Source organism: Bubalus bubalis, chromosome 22 (genome assembly GCF_019923935.1).
Source record: "Bubalus bubalis isolate 160015118507 breed Murrah chromosome 22, NDDB_SH_1, whole genome shotgun sequence".
NCBI lineage: Eukaryota > Metazoa > Chordata > Mammalia > Artiodactyla > Bovidae > Bubalus > Bubalus bubalis.
The window spans coordinates 973,375-997,428 of record NC_059178.1 but is presented as its reverse complement, the minus strand read 5'-3'; the positions used below and the strand labels follow the sequence as shown (position 1 = coordinate 997,428).

At 44.5% G+C, this 24,054-nt stretch overlaps 1 protein-coding gene across 1 annotated transcript in view; it reads left to right on the top strand.

Moving 5' to 3' along the window:
- Window positions 1–24,054, top strand: part of PHLPP1 (PH domain and leucine rich repeat protein phosphatase 1) — a gene marked incomplete at its 5' end in the record, with an annotated part of 223,440 nt that overhangs the window by 165,215 nt on the left and 34,171 nt on the right. Inside the window, 4 exons of the mRNA XM_025273112.2 lie at window positions 6,088–6,290; window positions 8,130–8,190; window positions 11,628–11,723; window positions 14,375–14,530. Of these exons, the coding sequence (XP_025128897.2) occupies window positions 6,088–6,290; window positions 8,130–8,190; window positions 11,628–11,723; window positions 14,375–14,530 (516 nt within the window). The remainder of the gene's footprint in view (window positions 1–6,087; window positions 6,291–8,129; window positions 8,191–11,627; window positions 11,724–14,374; window positions 14,531–24,054) is intronic.

The following is a 24,054-nucleotide window of genomic DNA, read 5'->3' as shown; positions in this document are numbered from 1 at the left end:
CACCCACAGCCCACGCACAGTTGGGTTCAGAACACCTTCGTAGTCACGAATTTGAGTTCTTTTTAAATCAAAAGCCACCCAGAGATGTAACAATGGTCATATTGCTCTCTGGTAACAAGCATGAGAGAGGATTTGTAAGTTACCTCGTGTTAGAGAAGACATCATTTTCCTTGATATGAAGTAGCTTCCAAACCAGATCAATCTAATATGCTTGGAAGCAGCTGTTCTTATTAAGAGTTTTGTAAATTCTTCAGATTTCTAGTTCAAATTGGGTCTTTTTAAAAATATGAGATCAGTTACAGGATATTTAGAAATCAGAACAGACTTTCATATACTGTAAATGTTGAATGATCGTGAGTAACTGCTTCCCTCCAGACTGCTGAGCTGAGAAGATGGAAGTCTGGTCAGATTTGCTTGTGATTCTGCCTTAATATTTTATGTTGAAGCCAGTGGGGTAACTTAAGAGGGGTCTCACTCAGTCCCTGTGAGCCGAGGGCTGATTCTAGTGATTGCATTTCTGATCCTTCAGGTGGAAAGTATTGGAGTTTCAGCTTTAGTATCAGTCCTTCAGGACTGATTTCCTTTAGGATTGACTGGTCTGATCTTGTAGTCTAAGAGACTCTCAAGAAAATTCTCCAACACCACAGTTCAAAATTATCAATTCTTTGGCGCTCAGCTTTCTTTATGGTCCAGCGCTCACATCCATACATGACTACTGGAAAAGCCATAGCTTTGACTAGACAAACCTTTGTCAGCAAAGTAATATCTGCTTTTTAATATGCTGTCTAGTTTTGTCATAGTTTTTCTTCCAAGGAGCAAACATCTTTTAATTTCATGGCTGTGGTCACCACCTACAGTGATTTTAGAGCCCAAGAAAGTAAAGTCTCTCACTGTTTCCATTGTTTCCCCATCTGTATCCCTTGAAATAGTGGGACTGGATGACATGATCTTCATTTTTTCAATGTTGAGTTTTAAGCCAGCTTCTTCACTCTCCTCTTTCACTTTCACTGCTTTGTCCACAAAGGTCCATCTGGTCAAGGCTATGGTTTTTCCAGTAGTCATGTATGGATATGAGAGTTGGACTATAAACAAAGCTGAGCACCGAAGAACTGATGCTTTTGAACTGTGGTGTTGGAGAAGAGGGAGAAGGCAATGGCACCCCACTCCAGTACTCTTGCCTGGAAAATCCCATGGACAGAGGAGTATGAAAGGCTGCAGTCCATGGGGTCGCTGAGGGTCGGACACAACTGAGCAACTTCACTTTCACTTTTCACTTTCATGCGTTGGAGAAGGAAATGGCAACCCACTCCAGTGTTACTGCCTGGAGAATCCCAGGGATGGGGGAGCCTGGTAAGCTGCCACCTATGGGGTCACACAGAGTCGGACACAACTGAAGTGACTTAGCAGCAGTTGGAGAAGACTCTTGAGAGTCCCTTGAACTGCAAGGAGATCCAACCAGTCCATCCTAAAGGAGATCAGTCCTGGGTGTTCACTGGAAGGACTGATGTTGAAGCGGAAACTCCAATACTTTGGCCACCTGATGTGAAGAGCTGATTCATTTGAAAAGACCCTGATATTGGAAAGATTGAAGGCAGGAGGAGAAGGGGACAACAGAGGATGAGACGGTTGGATGGCATCACCGACTCAATGGACATGAGTTTGGGTAAACTCTGGGAGTTGGTGATAGACAGGGAGGCCTGGCGTGCTGCAGTCCACGGGGTCACAAAGAGTTGGACACAACTGAGCAACTGAACTGAGCTTTCACTTTCATCAAGAGACTCTATAATTCTTCTTCACTTTCTGCCGTAAGGGTGGTGTCGTCTACATATCTGAAGTTACTGATATTTCTTCCAGCAATCTTGATCCAGATTTCACTTCATCCAGCCTGGCATTTCACATGATGTACTCTGCATATAAGTTAAATAAGCAAGGTGACAATATACAGCCTTGAGGTACTCCTTTCCCAATTTGGAACCAGTCTGTTGTTCCATGTCCAGTTCTAACTGTTGCTTCCTGACCTGCATACAGATTTCTCGAGAGGCAAGTAAGGTGGTCTGGTATTCCCATCTCTTTCAGAATTTTCCAGTTTGTTGTGATCCACAGAGTCAAAGTCTTTAGCATAGTCAATGAAGCAGAAGTAGATGTTTTTCTGGAACTCTCTTATTTTTTCTATAATCCAGCAGATGTTTGCAATTAGATCTTTGGTTCCTCTGCCTTTTCTAAATCCAGCTTGAACATCTGGGAATTCTCCACTCATGTACTGTTGAAGCCTGGCTTGGAGAATTTTAAGTGTTGTTTTGCTAGTGTCTGAGATGAGTGCAGTTGTGCGGTAGTTTGAGCATTCTTTGGCATTGCCTTTCTTTGGGATTGGAATGAAAGCTGACCTTTTCCAGGCCTGTGGCCCCTGCTGAGTGTTCCAGCTCCACTGGTTATCCAGACACAAGATTTGTGACTGTGTTTTCTAGTGTGCCTCCCAGATGCTGTCAGTTCGTCTTGGGCACCAGTCTCACTCCCTGGCCCTTACTTTTTCTTCTCACTGCTGCTCTTGCCTCCTCTCTGCTCTGTCTGCTACTGTTGTACAGCCTCTCATAGGCTCACTCAGAACCTTAGTTCTCTAACTCAAGATACTTACGCTCTCATTTCTGGTTTCAGGCCCCTAGCCTGTGCATCCCTTGAGGATGAGGCTCTAAGTGTGATTCTGTCCAGAGTGCGGTCCTCCAGCATGTGCTAGCAAACCAACTGTTTGCAACTTGTTTTAAAGAAAGAGATACGTATAGTAATTGAGACTTAATATCTTGGAAACATTCACCATTGCCACAATATTCACGTAGACCCATGTCAGCAGACATACCTCGTAAAGGGAGTGGATTAGGTTGGGTGTTGGCGAACTCAACGTGGCGAGCGGCGTGTGCGGTGCGCTGTGTCCAAGTGTGTGCCTGTCCTGTTGTGAGCGATCAGAGGTTTGGAAAATAGGTTCTTCCTCCTAGGTAACTAGAGGAGCACTACTCTCATTTATATAGCCTTAGTCTCTGTAGTGAAAAGGGGTTAGTTGCTCAGCTGTGTCCAAGTCTTTGCCACCCCATGGACTGTAGCCCACCAGGCTCCTCTGTCCATGGGATTCTCCAGGCAGGAAGACTGGAGGAGGTTGCCATGCCCGTCTGCAGGGCATTTTCCAGACACAGGGGTCGGACCTGGGCCTCCTGCACAGCAGGCAGATGCTTTGCTGTCTGAGCCGACAGGGAAGCGTGTATCCGTGAACCCGCGGTGTTGGCGCGCAGCAGGCCCAGTGCTTGGTAAATGGTGAGGACCTGCCCAGCTCGTGTCCGTGTCCTCACTCCTCTCACTCGGTGTCCTCACTCCTCTCACTCAGTGTGCGCTCCTGAGGGGCCCCTGCGCACACGTGTGAACCTCAGCCCGAGAGTCCAAAGGCCGTTCAGCTCCTCCTCATGGACTCCTTCCTTGCTTGTCCCATTTATGTCCAATGAATTCTGCCTGCTCTTGGGGTTCAGATGAGATCCTTCCTCTCCCATAGCATCTTTTTTTGACCATTCTGTATGTTTTATACATCATTTATGACATTGGTCAGGCTTCCCTGGTAGCTCCATCGGTAAAGAATCTGCCTGCCAATGCAGGAGACACGGGAGACACGGGTTTGATCCCTGGGTGGGGAAGGTCCCCTGGAGAAAGAAATGACAACCCACTGCAGTATTTCTGCCTGGGAAATCCCATGGACAGAAGAGCCTGGTGGGCTACAGTCCATGGTGTCACAAAAGAGTTGGACATGACTTATCGACTAAACCACTACCATGACACTGATCACAGACTTGGATCCTCTGGCTGGCTTCATATTTTAAAGCATGTGTGGTTTGAATTACTAAATCTGTCGGCACGCCCCTTATCTTATTCGTCTCTTACTGACACACAGCCTGGGGTCGTGCTTGTCCCGTCTCCGTGGCCCCTCTTGTGTGCATGACACCGGCACAGGCGTCCCCCTCATTGCTCAGCTCCGTGTGGGACAAGGAAGGTGTCAGCCCCAGTGTCCAGGTTAGGATGAGACTCCTGGAGGCTTAGGTGATGGCTCAGGGTCATATGTGCCGTGTTCAGCAGTGGACAAGGTCCTATGTGTGCCGTGTTCAGCAGCGGACTGGAACTAGAGCATTTCCTCACTGCGGACCTACACACAAGAAATGCTCAATCAGTATTGATGAAATAAATAAAATGCCTCTGTTAACTGAGGAGATTATTGGAAAGGAGTTTTCACAACATTTTGCCTCTTTGAAAGCTCATCTGAAGTAGTCATATTATTATGTGAGCCTGAAACCTTTTGGTATTTGCATCCTGATAAGACTTGACAATTTTAAGTGAATAGTGGCAGTAACCTCCTTGTCATTATAAATTTTATTTTGTCTCATTAAGTCAGCCGTATATTTGTGTTGGTGTTAATACAGTGCAGGGTTGGTGGTGGGCTGAGATTAGTGCATCATGAAGGTGATTTAAAGCATAGACTCGGGAGAACACAGGACAGTTTTCAGTTCCTGTCATCTCTTGTATCTGAAAGGAGATTTGGGTTTTGATGAAAGAACTGACTTATTGGAAAAGACCCTGATGCTGGGAAAGATTGAAGGCAGATAGAGAAGGGGACAACAGAGGATGAGATGGTTGGATGGCATCACTGACTCAATGGACATGAGTTTGAGCGAGCTCTGGGAGTTGGTGATGGACAGGGAGGCCTGGCGTGCTGCCGTCCATGGGTCACAAAGAGGTGGACACGCCTGAGTGACTACACTAGAGTGATTCTGTGTACGTATTCTAGTAATCTAGTGAGCATTCGGAGAGAGGCAAATCACTGACTTGAAGCCAGTTTTTTAATCTTACAACCTGGAACAGAAAAGAGAAGGAGCAAAAAAAATAATTTTAAATCTCGGGGACATTTGAAGACGCCACATGCTGTCCTTGTGGCTTGGCAAATCCTAGCTCTTGGCTGTCTTGTCCCTCATCCTTGTGTTCCAATGGCTTTATGATACTGCTATTAGAAATTTAGTTACTCTCATTTTATTTTTCCAAGGGCTGGAAACCACTGCAGAGAATACTTGACTTTTTTCTAAGTTCCTTCTCTCATATTAATGCTCTTGTAACCAAGTGCATGATCTCAGCACTCTGTTGGCTTTGTAAGGAGAAGTAGGAGGTTCTGCTGTTTGTTTGTACAGGAGCTGGGCGTAGCCTAGCAAACTAGGACTGGAGAGTTCATCTGTTTTTCTCCACTTTGAAGCTAGATGTGTTTTTGCATTGATTGCTAGTCCCCTTACCACTAGCTTATCTCCCTGGCGCCTTGTCCATGGCAGCGTTAGTCCATGAGCTCACCATTGTTTATGACCCAGGCTCTGTCAGGTTTTCCTTGCGCCCTGAATGCGTTGGGCCCCATCGTGATCCTTTGTTCTGTGAGTTCGCAGTGAATCCTACATGCCAAATATCAGTATTTCCTGCGCTTTGCTTTTTCAAGCAGTATTTTAAAGATGGAGATAGTTTTGGTAATTAATCCTGGGTCTGGAACCAACTATGAAAATTCAGATAGGCTCACACACCTGTTTCTGGTGCATAGGTGGTCCCCATTCTTTTTTTTTTTTTTCCCCCAAGCTCACCTGTTAGCTTGTCCTTTATGGCTGCTCATCTACCTGCTCACTTCTCCCCTCTCCTTCCTTCAATACTCAGTGTAGCTGCTTGTGCTTAGCAGGGTTTCCTGGGTTTTGTTTCTTGTATTCTTTCAACCAGATTCTTAGAAATAAATGTTTAAATGATTTTCCCCCCTTGAAATGAATTAAGATAAAAATCAATATGCATGCTTCTCTTCCAGTCTATTAATGGTCTAAATTGCATTTCAGAATATAGTTTCAAAGTTAAGACCTCATGGAATTGTAGCTGGAAGTGGCCAGGGGACCTAGCTAGTGAAGGAGAGCAGACACTGCGAGCAGAGAGGTCCTGGAGGGTGGACAGCGAGGCTCGAGGCCTTCCTGGTGACCGCCTCAGGGGTGGCTCGTGTTAACAGCACTGCCTTTGACTGTAGTCTCTGTTTGTCCTTCTCCTCTCAAGACTGAACCTAATCAGGAACCTAATAGCGGATGGAGTGGACTTTCTCCCTCACGTCACTCAGCTCGATCTGCGAGACAACAAGCTTGGGGGTCTGGATGCTGTGGTTTTCACCAACCTTGAAGTTTTACACTGTGAAAGGAATCAGCTGGTGACGTTAAACGCCTGTGGCTGCTTCCTCAAAGCTCTCTATGCCTCTTCTAACGGTATGTGACGGAGCCCACATCAGAGCTCCTTACTCGGTTCCCACATTCATTCAGTGCACCGTCTTCCTCCTGGCTTTGACTCTTCTTTCCTTGTTTAGTAAAATAGGCGTCAACTTTTGCTAAGGTGAAAATCATGAAAGAAGAGTGCTGTTTGGTATTTAAAGCAATCAAAAGGAAGGACTTATAGTTCCTGACTTGTTTTTCTCATATTGTGACATTTAAATAACTTATTCCCGCTGGTGATTGGCTCTTCGGCTTGAAGAGCAGATGTGGGGGCGGGGGCGGGTGATGGGAAGTGAACTGTTTCATTGGGCCACTTGTGAAGATAGTGAATCTGGAGAGTGAAAGTGGAAGGTAGGTCTATTATGGATGCCATACAAGGTCTCAGATTTCCTGCTCCACCAACAGAGGACCTCACCGCAAGAGAAACCTACATTATATACCACAGGGCCATCCCAAAGCAAGAGCTTTATTCATTTAATAAGGTTGCCTCCTTAGACTTTGGAGATCATGGCAGTTCTAAAAAAGAAAAGGTCATATGGGCACATGTTTGGTGAAGTGAATGAAGATTTCTATCCCTTCCCATCAGACAGCTGCATGGAAGCGAGTATTTACTACTGCACGCTGAACAGACGTTTATCAAGCACTTGTCTTCTGTGTTGTGTAGCGCATGAGTACTAAAGGAGAGGAGTTATTTCTTTCCTTTTTCTTTTTCTTTTTTTGGTTTTAATGAATTTACTGTCATTTCAGTGGAGAAATAAACCAAACCTCAGATAACTGCAAGTCACCAAAGGGTTATAGGATTTGGCTAGTCGGGAAACATGAAATAGGTGTTGAAGAGGAAAGAATCTGAATGTGGTTCATTTGGTAGATGAGCAGAAGGGAATTCTGCTCTCATAGGTTCCTGCTGGGAAGTGTTAAGATGTACTTATGGGGTGCATGGCTTGGAGTCAGATGGTGAAACTTTGAAGCTGATACAGTAAGCTGTAGAGATCCAGTGGAAATTTTTAGTGGAAGAGGCAAGTGATGAAAATGAAGCTGTGAGACTGTTGATGTGAAAGCAGGGTCCAGAGCGCCCAGATGGGACAAGAGTTGGGTAACCCACCTTCCCACCAGTCCAGGCCGCTGCAGCGGCTCCCTGTGGGTTAGTAGGATTTGCAGTCGGGACTACAGACGTCGACGTGGGACATCTGCTCAGAGGTGGTACCTGAAGCGATGGGAGTAAGGTAACCAGAGAAGAGACCTGTACCAAAAGTAGACTTCCAGAACCATCACAGTTAGCTGGGGCCACATTAGGAAGCCAAGAGAAGCTGAGCCTCTGAAACACTTGGTAAGTGTTTAGGGAAAGCAGAAGGGCGTCTCGAGGTACTGCGTCTGAGAAGCAGAGCCCTTGGTGTCACTTTGCATACAGTTTTGAGGAAGGCTTCCCGATTTCAGTAGAGGGAGTCCTTTCTGACGCTCAGGAGTGCTAAGGCACAAGCCAGGACGCGTTTGATAATATGCAAGGAACCCTGAATGTTTAAAAAAAGCAATGATATTCATACAGTTAATCTTCCAGATAAAATTTAGGCTGTATAACAAGAGGGGTGTCACAGCGAGTAGATGGGAAGAGGTAGGAAAGCAGAGTGAGTGATTTATTTCAGTCTCTGACTAAGACCTTGTGACTAAATTAGAAGGTCTGTGTACTTCCCTGTGGTTTACAAACAAATGGATATATTGTGCTTCCCAGACTAAACAAACAATGGAGAATGAAGCACAGGAACGATTCTACACATGAAAAGAGTCTCTGTGTCACTTGAATGGTGATGTGTTTGGTTTTGTTTTTTTCCTGCTTCCTAGAACTTGTCCGGCTTGACGTTTGCCCAGTTCCGAATTATCTGTCCTACATGGATGTCTCAAGGTAAGAATCCAATTCCTGGAGCACTCTAGGGTCTGTGTGAAAATTATCTAGATAATTCTGTCTAAACCTGAGCATAAGAACTTTTTATATAAAATAGGTAAGTAATGAGAACCTCCTGTACAGCACAGGGAACTCTACTCAGTGCTCTGTGGTGACCTTCATAGGAAGGAAATCCAAAAAAGAGGGGGTACGTGCATACGAGTAGCTGAGTCACTTTGCTGCACAATGGAAACCACTTGTAAAGCCCGCGGCACATTGTAGAACAGCCACAGCTGTGCGAGTCGCTCCGTCGTGTCCGACTCCTGCGACCCCGTGGACTGTAGCCCACCAGGCTCCTCTGTCCACGGGGATTCTCCAGGCAAGAATACTGGAGTGGGTGGCCATTCCCTTCTCCCGGGGATCTTCCTGACCCAGGGATCAGGTCTTCAGCTTTGCAGGCAGCTTCTTTACTGTCTGAGCCACCAGGGAAGCCCTGCTTCTTTCTATATCTTAAAACAACTACGCTCCAATAAAAATTAATTTTTAAAAAAGAATTTTTTCTATATCTTAAAGATAAACAATGCAAATTAATATCCAGTAGTGTTGAATACTTACCCTCCGAAAATGCATGGGGCTGTCAGTCTGTGTCAGTTACAGCAGAGGAGTCGCGGTGTCATGTGGACACCGATGTGAACACCAGGTTTGCACTTGAAAGATGAGTCAGTTGAGGGTTGTATGGCTGGAAGGTCCAGTACTTCTATAATTGTATTAGCTGTATTTTCATGTTTTTCCCTGAGATGATGTTAAGTTCATTAAAAATATATTTTGTGCTCTGTCTCTTTTATTCCCTCCCCCCTTTTTGTACATATCTCCTTACTGCTGCTCCTGCTGTTTAGTGGCTCAGTCGTGCCCAACTCTGTGACCCCCATGGACTGTAGCCCACCAGGCTCTTCTCTCTGCCCGTGGGATTCCCCAGGCAAGAATACTGGAGTGGGTGGCCATTTCCTTCTCCAGGGATCTTCCCACCCCGGGGCTTGAACCCGTGTCTCCTGCTTTGGCAGGCGGGTTCTTTACCACTGCGCCCCCGGGGAAGCCCCAACTCTCCTACTTGGAGCCCTTAAACAGTGGCGACTGGCACTGCCAGAGTGGGGTTTCCGTACAGCCTGCTCACTCTTCTCAGCTAACTTGTGCACAAGCTCACCTCCTCACCTTGTATGCAGATTCACTACTGCCGTGTGTCATATTTACTTGGGTTTCCACAAATATTGTAGTAGACTTTTTCTTGAAGGCCTAAAGCATGTATTGGAGCAAATTAGACTTTCATAATCTCCACACACTAAATTGAAACTCACTTTTAACGTAATTCCAAACATAATAATCCAAACTTTTCTGAACGACCACAGTACATAGGAGTATGTGGCCTCTCAGTGTGACAGGTAACTCATTTCAGTGCATAAAATCTGGTATAGCTGCTGTGTAATTTGCCAGGTGCAGAATTTGTCTTTAGTCATAAAAGTATACAAACCTAGATATTTTAAGAATATCCTCAATCATACTATGTAAGAACATGTCAGAATTTAGCTGATGTGAGAAGGATTACAATTACAGCTTTGAATTTATAAAATCCTTTATGAGTGATGCTTCATGCACTTCCTAGTAAATTCATGTCAGTTTTCTGTTTAATGAACTTGTAAGTCAGACGCTACTCAAGTTCTTTTTATGTTATCAGCCTTGAGCGGTGTTATCTCCAGCGTTGAAACACGAGCGCAGGAGTGGGGTCTGCACATACGGGTGCATGGAAATGTCTTGCATAGATTTACTCTAGGGAATTAGCCATAGAGTGAACCTAGTTTTCTTTTATTTAAAAGATGTAATTGCTAATTGGTTCCCATTGAAGCCCTCAAGTGAGACTGAATTGGAAACTTGTGTTGTGCTAGTCTCTGAATTCTGTCCTTAAATGCTGTTCATCTTTTTTTTTTTTTTTTTAAGAAAAATTCTCATGTTCAGAGCCTGTACTGTAACATGCTCTGCCTAATCCACCTCCCAAACTGTAGGACTTTTTCTCTTAGAAAACCCTCTGCGTCTGACCCCTCACATAGCTCTGGGTATTTCGCCCTCCTCTCTGTGAGTATGTTTTCCAGAGGAACTGAGCTCTTACTCATTATGGTGTTTACTAGGTTCTTAGAGTGCCTCAGGGTCAAAGTTCCAGGCTCTTTTATCACTTAGAGTAGTTTTGTTATTTAGTGTTTGCTTATGCTGAAGGGTACTTTCACTTGCCTACCTTAATGAGATGTTTTAGAGGTAGACGCGCGCGTGTGTGTGTGTGTGTGTGAGAAAGAGAGAGTGTGTGCCTAGTCACTCAGTCATGTCTGACTCTGTGTGTGTGTGCGTGCGCTTAGTCACTCAATCGTGTCCGACTCTCTGCAACCCCATGGACTGTGGTCTGCCAGGCTCCTCCGTTCATGGAGTTCTCCAGGCTAGAACCCTGGAGTGGGCTGCCACGCCCTCCTCGACTGCTACACAATCAAGTAATTCAGTGTGTCAGTCGGTAGACCTTCAAAGCCAGAGCAATATGTACCTATACAAGCACTAAACGGAAAATAATGCCTTGTTTTCTGTATTTTAATTGAGAAGTTGATATAATAGCAAAAAATTTTATTCTACTAAAATCCTTGTTCCAAGCCTCATACTTTTCACAGACTTGTTCATCTGTTTTTAAAGAATGTTTACATACTGTTCTAGATTTTTTTGTGCCTAGTCATTTCACATATTTTAAAAAGAAGATAAAAAGCTAACCATCCATGACTAAGGAGACATTCAAGTGCAGTAATCGATTTATCCAGAAAGTGGTCAGTTGTTCAGCAGTTAGCGTCACCGTTGGTTTAGTTTCTTGTCCCAGGACTCACAGCTGCTGTCTAGCGCATGAGGGGCTGTTTCCACACCGCTGAGCCCGAGTCTCAGGGTCGGTGTGCGTTTTCATCGCCACCGTTGCTTGCCTTGTCGGTGGCAGTGGTCTCAGGGTGCCTTCTGAGGCCCTGGGGAAACGTCATATTAACGGTAAAAATGCAGATTGGAAAACAAATTATGCCATTTGACTCTTTAACTGCAAGTGTGTAAATATGTGTTTATTGGTTTTCCAATGGAAGACATCTTCTCCCTAAACTTACATGGGTTTATAGACATTTTGGGACAGTAACTCTGGAAACCAGACTGTTTTTTAGACTTTGGAGATAATACAAATGATGTTACTGTGTTCTTTCCTGCTTTTTCTTTATTTCTTATTCCTTATCACATCCTGCTTCAGGTTAAAGTGACTGCACATGTCTTCTTGATTTATATTCACTGTAATTGAGTATTTCCTTTGAAGTTTTATTTGTTGTATGTAATTATTTTGACTTGTGAACCATGTTTTAAGCCAAATTCCAACCAAAGAAGAAACTGTATATTCTTAAATTTAGGAACTGTTTGGAAAACATACCTGAGTGGGTCTGTGAAAGCCGAAAGCTAGAAGTTTTGGATATTGGCCATAATCAAATATGTGAACTTCCTGCACGGTGAGTATTAAGCACAGATTAAGTTAGAGAATCTCAAATAAGATGAACAGTGGAAAAAATTGCTGGTTCAGTGTTTAATTTGTTGTTATGAACCCCTGAAAGAGTTTCCTTTCAAACCTTATTTCGCATCTCTTACCTCTCGTGGTACCGTTAAGGAGTAGTATTTCATCATGTAGTGACAGGTTGACTGAAGCTTTGACTGCTAGCCAGACGTGGCAAAGCTGTGTGGAGGCTGACGCTCGGTGGGACTTCTCAAATAAGCCAAAAAAATGTCCAGAGACTCCGCAAATGATAATGGCTGATTCACCTCGGTAATCTTAATCCTTTAAGAATCTTTACTTTCTGTCTATTGTCTTAACGTGTCTGTCTTCTCATAGAAGAAATCTGAGAAGAATTTCATTTAAAAACTAAATTTCCGTTTTTAATTCCTGGAAAGCTGTTACTTTTACTTTGTTTCTCAGCCATATATTATACCTGGAAGTTCAATCCATTTGAAAATGCTGAGTTTTATGCTCAGTGAGCTTAGGTGAGCCAGCGCAGAACCCATCACCATTATCAAAAGGACTTTGGATGGCAGTGTGTATGTGTGTGTGTGTGTATATGTGTGTGTGTATGTGTGTGGGACGTGGAGAGTGAGACCCTTTTAGAAGATAGCAAAAATGACAAAAGGTGACTAGTGACGAGGAAAAGGAATTTGTTAAAAAACAGTCTTTTCCTGTTATCTTCCATCTAGTTCTGTCTTCCCTCCTCTGGCCTCCCCGATTTAGCACACGCAGCCTGTTGGAGTTTAAGGCCCCTGTGCCACTGCAGGCTGCCACCGACATGTAACTACACCAGCAGCCACATCGCTACGGGATAACTGATTTCTTACCCAGTTTGCCTGACTTAATTAATCTTTGATTTGCTCTGCACTAGTACAGGATTTGGGGGATCTAAACAAATGCTTGTTCAAAGCAAATCCAGATGCTCTATTGTCGTAAACTGTAAACAGCGTTTGCTTTTGTGTGTGTTTAACACAGGGGACAGTAACAGTACATATTGTTTGTTCATTTAATAGTGGTGTTTAGTTGCAAACTTTGTATCAGCCCTGTCGTTGATCTAATATCCAGGCCAAGACCGCAATTCATTAGAAACTGACTGCATTCAAGCTTTGTTTGTCTAAGTGATGTGTGTGAAAGGGTTTCACAAAACAGAAATTAATGTTTAGAACCAGAGATGGATTGAAAGGAAAAGAAGCTATTGACTCTTCATCCAAAAGAATCAAACAGATTCTGCCATTAGCATGCACACTTATTCTGTAGTCAACAAATCTACTTTCTTACATGGAAAATGAAGAGAAAGATTGTGTTACCTTCCTTCAGCTATCCTTCTATTTAAGGGTAAAGTGTGTATGTATATGTGTGTCTATGTGTGTGAGAGAGAGAGACAGATAATCCCGTCCTCTGTGGACCAAATCCAGAGTTACCGGTTAGAGTGAGCATCCCAGAGGCTGGCCCTGCAGTAACTGGCCGAAGACCGTCCTGGACGCCTTGTCTTGTCCTCCAGCCTCTAAACCCGCAGAGGCAGACATGTCCTTAACGGTGGTCCCCGGTGTCACCAAATGACAGGTTGGTAGCATCTTTGTGAGCAAAGATTCTTGTTTTGATACTTAAAGTGAATAAAGTTATGGCTGTAAATTAGAGTGACTTTAAGAACGTTTGAGTGAGTGAGGTCAAGATGGTGGAAAGCAGGAGGCAGCTGAGGAAGTCTCGTTCTTCGACGTCGGTGTGAGTGAGCTCTCGCTTCAAGGGACCTGACATGAATCACAGCCTCGCTTCCCCAAGTCCCCAGGCTTCTGTGTTTAATGCAGGACGCGCTTTATTCTCTACAACTGTTGCTATCTCGAGTGATCATAAAGCAGATTTCGCTTTGATGAACACTAACTCATCATTTATTGCAGTTTTGATAACCCATTGAAGAAACTGTCACGCTTCCCAACAGCTCGTTTAAGGCTCGGAAGAAAATGCTGCAGTGAGCCCTTCTGTTCTCTTTAGAAGGGAGTCTGCTTTGGTCCAGGATGAAATCAATGAGAAAATAAAAGTAATCAGATTCAAGGAAGTAAGAAAAGGAACGAATAATTACTGTGAAATGCAGCTGAGGAAAATGTAGCGTTTTCTCAGTGGGCATTGGTAAAAGTTTATTTGGACAAAAGCACCCTCGTTGAATGTTGGTCCTGTAGGTGAAAATTGCTCAGCTGTGTTTCTTCAGAGTCTTTTGTGGGCAGAAGCGGACTGTGCTCTGGGCGGCCCTGGGCGCAGACCTTGAATGGGAGCGGGTGGCCTCCCAGTCTTCTCGTGAGGCTGACAAGACGAGGCCGCTGCCTTCGGCGTCTTCGTGAAGCTCATTTTTCCTTTTCACTGAGTAGAGCTGCTTTGTTAAATAGTCCTTTTCATAGTATTTCCCACCCTCTTTTTTTTTGAAGTATGGAAAGCATTGAAATAGGAACAGCTCAAACTTGGAGCTTATCTTAAAATGAATTTGCAGTTGCTCTGGCGCATCGAGGCTTCTTGGCGAGGTGATTTTCAGTCTTCTCCTGCTGCGCTCGTTTTTAAGCCTTCACCCCAGGTGAGCCCTCAGTAAGCCGCCTTCTCTCTCTGCCCCTGTTCACACAGCCTGTTTTGCAACAGTAGTCTCCGGAAACTGCTGGCAGGACACAACCGGCTGGCCAGGCTTCCTGAGAGGCTGGAAAGGACCTCCGTGGAGGTCTTGGATGTGCAACACAACCAGCTTCTGGAGCTGCCGCCCAGCCTCCTGATGAAGGCCGACAGGTAAAGCCGCGGGTTTGCTCTGCTTGTTCACTGACTTGTGAAATGCCTCTTCGTTAGCAGGCTTGTCTCAGCTGTGTTAGTCACTCAGTCATGTCCAACGCTTTGTGACCCCATGAACTGCAGCCCACCAGGCTCCTCTATCCATGGAATTTTCTAGGCAAGAATACTGGAGTGGGTTGCCATTGCCTTCTCCAGGGGATCTTCCTGACCCAAGGATTGAACCTGGGTCTCCTGCATTGCAGGCAGATTCTTTAGCATCTGAGCCACCAGGGAAGCCCAGCCTTGTCTTAGGTGATCTCAGGCCATCTCAAGTGGAATTTGTGACTATCTGAGGCTTCCCTGGTGGCTCAGACAGAAAAGAATCCACCTGCAAGGCAGGAGACCCTGTTTTGATCCCTGGGTTGGGAAGATCCCTTGGATAAGGGAATGGCTACCCACTTATGACTATCTGTCTGCATTTGTGAAGAAAATGGTATTGCCAGCCACTTCCCTCACCATTTTGTGGGGATAGAGGCAGGAATACCTTAGAGAGTCTTCCTTAATTTTGATTCCTTAAGTACAGTAAGCCGTGCATAAACAAGGCTGTGCTGTGGGCAGGGGCGGGGGGGGGGGTGTGTGATAGGATGAGAAGTTTGCTACCTGGTCAAAACCCTGCAGGTCACTCCCACTTAAGGGAATCATCTCAGGAGTCTCCCTTCTTGTCTCCACATATTTATGACTTTGGGCAACAGAGAGATTTTCCAGAGTTTTTACTTTCTCTTTTTTGTAAATTTTTCTCATCTTTACCACGGTTTCCCCTCACATTTGAACTATTTTCTTTTTGGACCGAGTTTTTCTAAATTACTTGTTCACTAAGTATTAAAAGACATTGTTTTGATCCGAGGAGGAAGTTAGTTTAACCATTAAGTGAAAACTCTTTTCTGTGAGGAGTTACCATGGGCAGAACTTTCTTTCAGGAAAGCTGTAAGTAGCTGTGCATGTTAAATTACTTTGGAGCATCTTGTTTGCTTCAGAGCCCTTATGCATGAAACCGAAACGCTCCATAACCTGGTGGCCTGAACTGTGCTGGTCTCTGTGGATGTTTGTTTTAGTGAGTGGCCATAACTTCAGCAACAAGATGAAGGATCTGACTTTTACTATGCCTCATGATAAAGACAAAAGTTAAATTTAGTTTTGTGCTTCCCTAAGAGAAAGACATCATGATGGATCTTTTTGCTTTAAAAAATATTTCAGGATGTGTGGTTTTTTTGCTTTGATTTTGTGGGTGAAATAGCAATTGAAGAACTCTGGCTCTCCTGAACTGAATTAGATAACGGTCCCCAAGCCCCCAGGGCTCACCCTGCCATCGTACTCATCACACACACACTGTGTTTAATTTCTTGCTTGCTTGTCTAGCCCCACTCACAGATTACAAATGCTTAGGTTGTTTCTGTCGCTTATTGTTTGATCACTGAGTTCTGTCCGATTCTCTGTGACCCCATGGACTGTAGCTCGCCAGGCTCCTCTGTCCATGGGATTTCCCAGAAAAAATACTGGAGTGGGTTCCCATTTCTTTCTCCAGAGAATCTTCCCAGACCAGGGTTCAAACCCATGTCTCCTGCATGGTCAGGTGGGTTCTTTCCCACTGAGCCCCCAGGGAAGCCCTTCCCTGTCTTGACCGTTGTTAAATAGTGCTGCTGTGAGCTGGGATGCGTGTATCTTTTTGAACTAGAGTTTTCTGCAAATATATGCCCAGAAGCTGGACTGCATGGTCACTCTATCTTTAGTTTTTTAGGGAACCTCCATTCTGCTCCATAGTGGCTGCCCTGGTTCATGTTCCCACCAACGGTGTAGGAGCCTTTTTAAGATGTTCAGTAAACATTTGTTTAATGAAAGAGAGAAAATTTAAGGAATTTTAAATACTACCCTTGATCTTGGATTTGCATTTTTTTTTATTGATCCTCTTTTTTTAAAAGAAATCTTTTTATCCAGATGTAATTACTGATAATAAATGTGTACAACTCTTAAGCATACTGCTCCGTGAACTTTTACGTACATATATACCCCATAACCATCACCCAGATCGAAACAGAGAATATTTCCTTCATTCTTTTCCTTCTGTTTTCCTCACTGAAAAATTTATTCTCTGTACTTAATGTAAGTTACAGTGAATTCCTACTGGAACAGTTATTGAGAAATAATGAGATTGTGAGGAAACGGGATTGCTCCTTTGTAACGGCTGGTGCTGTGTCATTGCCCTGACAAAGAGAACAGCATTTCAAGACCCTTTAAAGAATTGTTCTTCTTTTGCATTCATATGAAAAGACAGCGCACAGCCTAGCAGGAGCTCTAGTCTCATTTCTTATTGTTATGAATATAGGATGCAGTTTCTCCCCCTGCGGAGAATTCTGTGTCGTGTTGTAACCTTGTTTTCTTTCCTGAGGCTAGCTAGGCAAAATCTGGGTGCAGTTCTGTAATGGGAGTCTACTTTTTCTCTTGGGGGATGTACGCCAAATTGGTAGAAAAAAAATAGGTAGATGCATTTGGGTTTTAGGAGTCTTTGAGATAAAACTGAACTCTGGGTCTTGTAAGGTCGTGGCTCGCAGAGAAGGTAAATAGAGCTGGAACTGTCCAGTAGATAGTAATCACTCTTGTTCATTTCTGAGGATTTAATTCTAAAGGGACACTTGTATATGCGTTGCATTCTGAGGCGTCGGTAAGCAGTCTCTGAGTCTCCCAGGTTCCAGGTGCCTCTGACGGCATGTGTCTGGGGGTGTGTACAGTGGTCCAGGAGACGCTATGTCCATGTTCAGATGTGTCACTTGAGGAGCTTGTTCAGATGAGGCCGTCCTGCGACCCCTGGGGTCGGGAACTGCTGCGCGGACTGTTGCCTTGTGGCCCTCTGCCGGTCCCCCGTGTTGCCTAGGCTGTACAGTCCCAAATAGACAGGGCTGACTGTATGAGCTGGAATATTTCTAGTCACACAGTGTGAAAACCTCAGGACCCGAGTTGAGCCCCCTGAAGGAGGACCCTTCTACCCAGGGAGGCAGAGGAAGCTGAACCTGCAAGTGAGAACTAAAGGGTTAGGAACGCCCTTGGCCGAATGCATAGGCCTGTCCAGGGCCAGCTTTGTTCTGAAAAGCAGGGCTGTCTTGGGGGACGTAGGCAGCCTCCGCGGGTCTTGGGAGGACGGCAGGCCGTGTTCAATGCGGCTCTGGCCCCGGAGTGTTCTGGAGTAAGGGGCCGAGGCGACTGGGAAGGGCAGGCGTCCTGCTTCTCTCCTGTGAGAGAAAAGCAAGCGACCCACAGGGGCTGAAGTGAGAAGCATTCCAGAAGGCACGCTGTCCTCGTTTTCCAAGAATGCAAGAGCTGCATCTTCGGTTTGAGTCTCTGGGGCAGACTGGGTTATGAAAAGGGTGGGTGAAGTCGATGAGGTCTTTTTTGAACGACGTTCTTGTATTATCTCACTCGTTGGAAGACAAGAAAAACAGACCTTTTAAAAATTGAAATATGGTTGACTTACAATATTATATTAGCTTAAGGTGTACAATGGCATAGTGATTCAATTGATGTTTATAGGTGACATGCTATACGAAGTTATGATAAAAATACTGATTTTATTCCCTCTGTTGTACCATACTATTTACTGCCTCTTAAAGGGTTAGTACTTTTTTCTACTTATCCCATTTCCAAAACCTAAGTAATTGGGGTTTTATCTACCTACTTTAAGATTTTTTAATTGAGATTAATTAAGATTTTACGTTGACGCATAATTTACATTCAAGAAAATGTAGGGATAGAGTATATTTGGCTTGATTAGTCTGAGGGGAAGGAATAAACTACTACCGACGTTGTTGGGAGTAGGTCAGCCTAAAGACATGAAGCTTAAAATATTAAAAGAGGGCTTTTTAGGAGACAATCGTCACAAGCCCCTTGCAGGTGGTTTCAGCTGTGATTTGTTTTCATTTACTTGGTTCAGGATGGCCGGTGTCTTACTGACTTTGTTGGTTTATGTCACCGGTTTGGGTGCTGCAGGAAGTTGAAAAATGACTAACCCTCAAGGTACTTACAGCCTAATGCCGAGTTTAAAATAGCTGCACAATAAACTAATAAAACATGGGGTCAGAGGGAAAAGAAGAATGTAAATGATAGGGTTGGTTTTCATTTAGGCTCCTGGTATGCAGAGCAGCTTTCTGTTGTATAATACAGAGCTTTGTATTTGGCAGATGGCTCCAGGCAGCGATGAAACTGCTTCAGTTCTCCTTCCATTCAGTTTGCTTCATAGTACAAATCTTTAAAAATATATGTAGATGCTCACTTTTTCTTTCTTTCTTTTTTTCTGGTAATAAATTATTGTTACCAGTTCTGTGGTTATGTAACTGAGGAAAAGGCCTGAATATATAAGTCTTCATGTCAGACTTTATTTTTTGGGGCTCCAAAATCACTGCAGATGGTGATTGCAGCCATGAAATTAAAAGATGCTTACTCCTTGGAAGGAAAGTTATGACCAACCTAGACAGCATATTCAAAAGCAGAGACATTACTTTGCCAACAAAGGTCCGTCTAGTCAAGGCTATGGTTTTTCCAGTGGTCATGTATGGATATGAGAGTTGGACTGTGGAGAAAGCTGAGCGCCGAAGAATTGATGCTTTTGAACTGTGGTATTGGAGAAGACTCTTGAGAGTCCCTTGGACTGCAAGGAGATCCAACCAGTCCATTCTGAAGGAGATCAGCCCTGGGTGTTCTTTGGAAGGACTGATGCTAAAGCTGAAACTCCAGTACTTTGGCCACCTGATGCGAAGAGTTGACTCATTGGAAAAGACTCTGATGCTGGGAGGGATTGGGGGCAGGAGGAGAAGGGGACGACAGAGGATGAGATGGCTGGATGGCATCACTGACTCGATGGACGTGAGTCTGAGTGAACTCTGGGAGTTTGTGATGGACAGGGAGGCCTGGCGTGCTGCGATTCATGGGGTCGCAAAGAGCCGGACACAACTGAGTGACTGAACTGAACTGAACTGAAGTTAGAAATGGTTTAGTTTGTTCTCTAGATAGAACTTGTGCTTGGAAGCTTCATGAGAGGTCAGAAAAACATGTGTTATTGGAGAGAGCAAAAGGTTGAACTCTCTTTCTAGGGAGATTTCTTTAGTTCTGAATCTGGCTGCTAAAACACAGTATCATGGTTTTAATTGCATAATATTGTCTGTGAGATATTACAGCTTTGGGATGGTGTCTTTTGATCTGCTTGACCTGGTAGCAGTTAACTGGAGAAGAGAGAGGAATCTAAATTAGACGACTTGTGGTGATATCCTCGGCTTCCTCTGAGAACTTCAGGCCAGTTTTCCCCCATACTTTTGTTTTTTGGCCGTGCTGGGTCTCCGCTGCTGCTGGGGCTCTTCCCTGGTTTGGGGGGGCGGAGGCTGCTCTTGGCTGCGCTGCACGGCTTCTCGGTGCTGTGGGCCCCCCGTTGCAAAGCACGGGTATAGGGCACGCCAGCTCAGTGGTTGTGCTTCCAGAGCGCCTTCAGACCGCATGTATTAAAATTCTTATGGCGTGAATCAGCAATTTAAGTTTATGAGTTTACTCTCCATGTTTTTCTTTGAATGTTGTGTCTTTTGACTGGCAGCTCAATAACTGTAGACAGATGTGAAGTATGTTGGACCATATTTGCCGATCAATGGACTGTGGTTTTGTATCTTGTGATCAAGACAGGACTTGGTTCTGTGAGGGAAACTGGCAAATATTCTAATCTGGATCTTAACTGGCCTAGTCCTCCCATCTTACTGAAGTTGAGAATTTTCTTGATGGAAACCCCCAAAAGAGTTTCAGATAATCAGTGGCGTTCAGCAGATGGGCAGGAGTGGCGTGCTGCCCCGTGGGTCACCGGGCTGGGTGGGTGGGTGCCGCCCCGTGGGTCAGCGGGCTGGCTGGGTGGGCGCCGCCCCGTGGGTCACCGGGCTGGCTGGGTGGGCGCCGCCCCATGGGTCAGCGGGCTGGGTGGGCGCCGCTGTCCTGCTGCTGCTCCTGAGAGCTTGGCGGTGGCTGATTCCTGGGCCATTTTGCGTTTGCACTCTTACGTCATGGCCAGAGAACTGCTTCTGATGAGATAAGTCTAAGTAACAAAGCCACAACGGGCCCTTTATAGGAGAGTTATAGATTCCTGTTATAAGTGGAGATTAGGGTCTGTTTTTTCCCCCTGGTTGGAGCAAAACAAGGTATTTTCAGGGGACGGGAAGAAGGAGAGAGAGTATGTACAAATGAAGTACGTGGTAATTATTAAAATATCCCCAGAATATTAGTCACATTACAAGACCATAAGTTTTAGTGACTCAGACAGAATGGGTGTAAATATCAAAGGGACTAAAAGGGAATAGAAGATTTGGGAAAGCGTGATCAATTGACCATGACAACTGGTGCCTTTTGGCAAAGATAGAAAATTTCTGACATTTTGAAGAGCTAGATTGCCTGTATTATTTTTCCTAAGGGAAGAGAGCTATCTTGTGAAGTTCTGATGTTTTGATAGCCATAGTGAAATAGAATAGTGTTTCTCAAAGGGTGTTCAGGATCCCCTAGATTACCTACTAAACATGCATTTTTCTGGCCATTTTCTCATTTCTACTGACTCAACTTGGCCAGTCACCAGAATTCTTAATTCTGTATCGATTTTTGAAGCCTGTGTGCTGTGCTTAGTCATTCAGTCACATCCAACTCTTTGCAACCCAATGGACCACTCTAGCCTCCCAGATTCCTCTGTCCAAGGGGATTCTCCAGGCAAGAATACTAGAGTGGATTGCCATGCTCTCCTCCATTGAAACCTTGCCCTGACCTAATTAATAAGAATATTTGGGAGGTAAAGTTGAGAATCACAGGCCTTCCGGAATGAGACATCACTTTTGTGTGTTTTTGCTAGAAGTGCATTACATTATTCTAATGATAATAAAACATCAAATAAATCTAAATTGAGAGACATTCCACAAAAGGTACTTTTTTAAAGTGTCAAGGTCATTTGAAACAAATTACACTGATTAGAGGAGACACATGAGGCACGATAAGGAAATGGAATGTGCAGTCCTCAGTTGGATTCTGGAGCAGAGAGGGGACGTGTGTGGGGTGACTGGCTGAGTCAGGAGAAGGGCTTAGATTAGCTTACAGCGTTGCCTCAGTGTTGGTTCTTAATATAATTACACTTAATTTTTAAAGTTAATCCTTTTTGAGTTCTTGTTCAGCAGGTCTTCCATCTGTATGACCTTTGTTCCCTTGCCCTGTAGGCTTATGATCTTTATTGCCCAAGCCAGGCACGTTTTCAGACCTTGCCAAATAATAACGTGTGCATTCTGTTAGGCTGTGCGCATGTACTTTCTCTTCCCATGCAGTCTCACTATTAAGCGGCGTTGCTATACAATGAATAATTGGCATCCTTTTTTCAAACTGGTAAGTGGGGATGTAGTAATTTAGTGGGTTTCTACCAGCACTTAAAAATGGGATAGAAAATATCAGTGTAAGACAGAGTAAGGTTAAATACTGTTGCAGGAAACTTTTGTTTTGTTTATATGTGTGTATTTTGCATCTTCACTAGGTGGTCATGTAAAATGTTGTGCTCTTAGTTGCCACTAATGAAAAGTTTGAAAGTCCCTGCTTTAAGAGCTACCAGTCTTTTGAAGATAGATGAAGTTGTTAAAAGCATTGCGTTGTGTAGACACATCAGAAGTAATTTAGAGCATTTTGTTTGACACCTCTTAAGGATTTTTAGGGCCAGAAATCAGGGGGTTGTATAAAAGTTAAAAGGATTTCACTGTGCTTAGGGTCTTAAGCTTTTGCATTTTTAATAGACCACAAGTCACAGTACCTATCTGCATAAAAAATAATTTGAATGCAGAATACCTGGTCTGCCTGCAAATACATAGATCTGTGGTGGCACCGATCCTATGCTTCGTTTCAAGGACAGAATTTAGCTGTAAAATTTAAGGGTGTGCTGGGAATTACTAAAAAAAAAAAAAAAAAACAAAAACAGAAGCAAAACAGAAAACCCTAGAGGAGCCAGAACAGACGGACAGAATGTGCCAGGGAAGAACAGAGGGATTGCTCAAGAACCAGGAAGCGGGTTTGTCCCCTGCGCCGTGGGCAGCTCTCCAGATGCTTCAGGGCAGGAATCCTGTGTGAGTGTCCTTTCTCTGCGGCGTCACACTCTCTGCTGAGGAACGGTTTGAGTGCTGTGCCGTGTGTCCCGTTATTTTAGGGATGGAGTTTGAAGTGTATATGGTGTGTGTGTGTGGTCTTCACACTGCCCAGCAGGTGCTCTGCTTGACCTCCAGGGTTTTGGGGGAAGATGACATGAAAATGTCCTCAGGAAAATGTTTTATTATTTCTGTTTCTGTCAGTTACATTTTGGAGAATTGTATTAGGTAATCGTGGGCTTTCTTGGGGCTTCCCTCGTGGCTCAGATGGCAAAGATCTCTGGGTCGAAAAGATCCCTTGGAGAAGGGAATGACTACCCACTCGAATGACTACCCACTCCGCTCTTCTTATCTGGCAAATCCCATGGACAGAGGAGCCTGGCAGGCTACAGTCCTTGGGGTCGCACAGAGTCATACATGACTGAGCGACTGAACACTGCCCCTTTCAGTCTTTAAGATCAGTGAGATCTGGGTTTATTTCTGATTCTGTCACTAATTTCCCAAGTGGCGTTAGTGTCAGAACCTGCCTTCCAGCATGGGAGGCGAAAGAGACACTGGTCTTTCGGAGCTTCCCTGGTGGCTCAGGATAGCAAAGATCCCTGAGTTGGGAAGATCCCCTGGAGAAGGGAATGGCAACCCACTCTAGTATTCTGGCCTGGAGAATCCCATGGACGGAGGAGCCTGGCGGGCTATAGTCCATGGGGTCAAAAAGAGTTGGACATGGCTGAGCCCACGTGCGCACACACACACAGCCACTAATTACTGTTTAACAGCAGCCAAGTAATTTGACTTTTCTCAGCTTCAGTTTGTCTTCTGTGAAATAGAGCAGGGGCATCTCTGGACAGTGGGGGTATTGGATGAAACAGGAAATCGGAAGAAGCACTTTACCGAAAGACGGCAATGACACACGACTACTTTTCTCGGGTCTTTATGAGGGTTGAGTCGTGAAGGGGGTTCTTATGGATCAAAGTCTTCATGGCGTATTAAACAAGTCTTTTATGCAGTTACTGCAAAAATCTACAAGGGAGAAGCTTGAGGACGTTCTCCCATACCATACGGAGTTGAGACCTAACTCAGTGCTTTAGGAATTTAACTCTCCGGAAGGTTTTGAAAGCAGAGGAGGGTAGGGTTTTACACCCTATTTATTGAGTAAAACTGTTATCCAGACTGGAGACATTTTACAGAATTAAAGCAGTTGCTCACTCTGATGGATATAACACGTAGACGATTAAACCAACTTGATCTGCCTTCTGCTGAAATGTGCGGCTGTGTGACAGGTGTGTTTATTTCTTGAAGGGTGGGCATTGAATTTAATTTCCCTGAGACGATTATAATCAGAAATGCTTTTAGGCCAGTTGTTTGCTCTGTGAC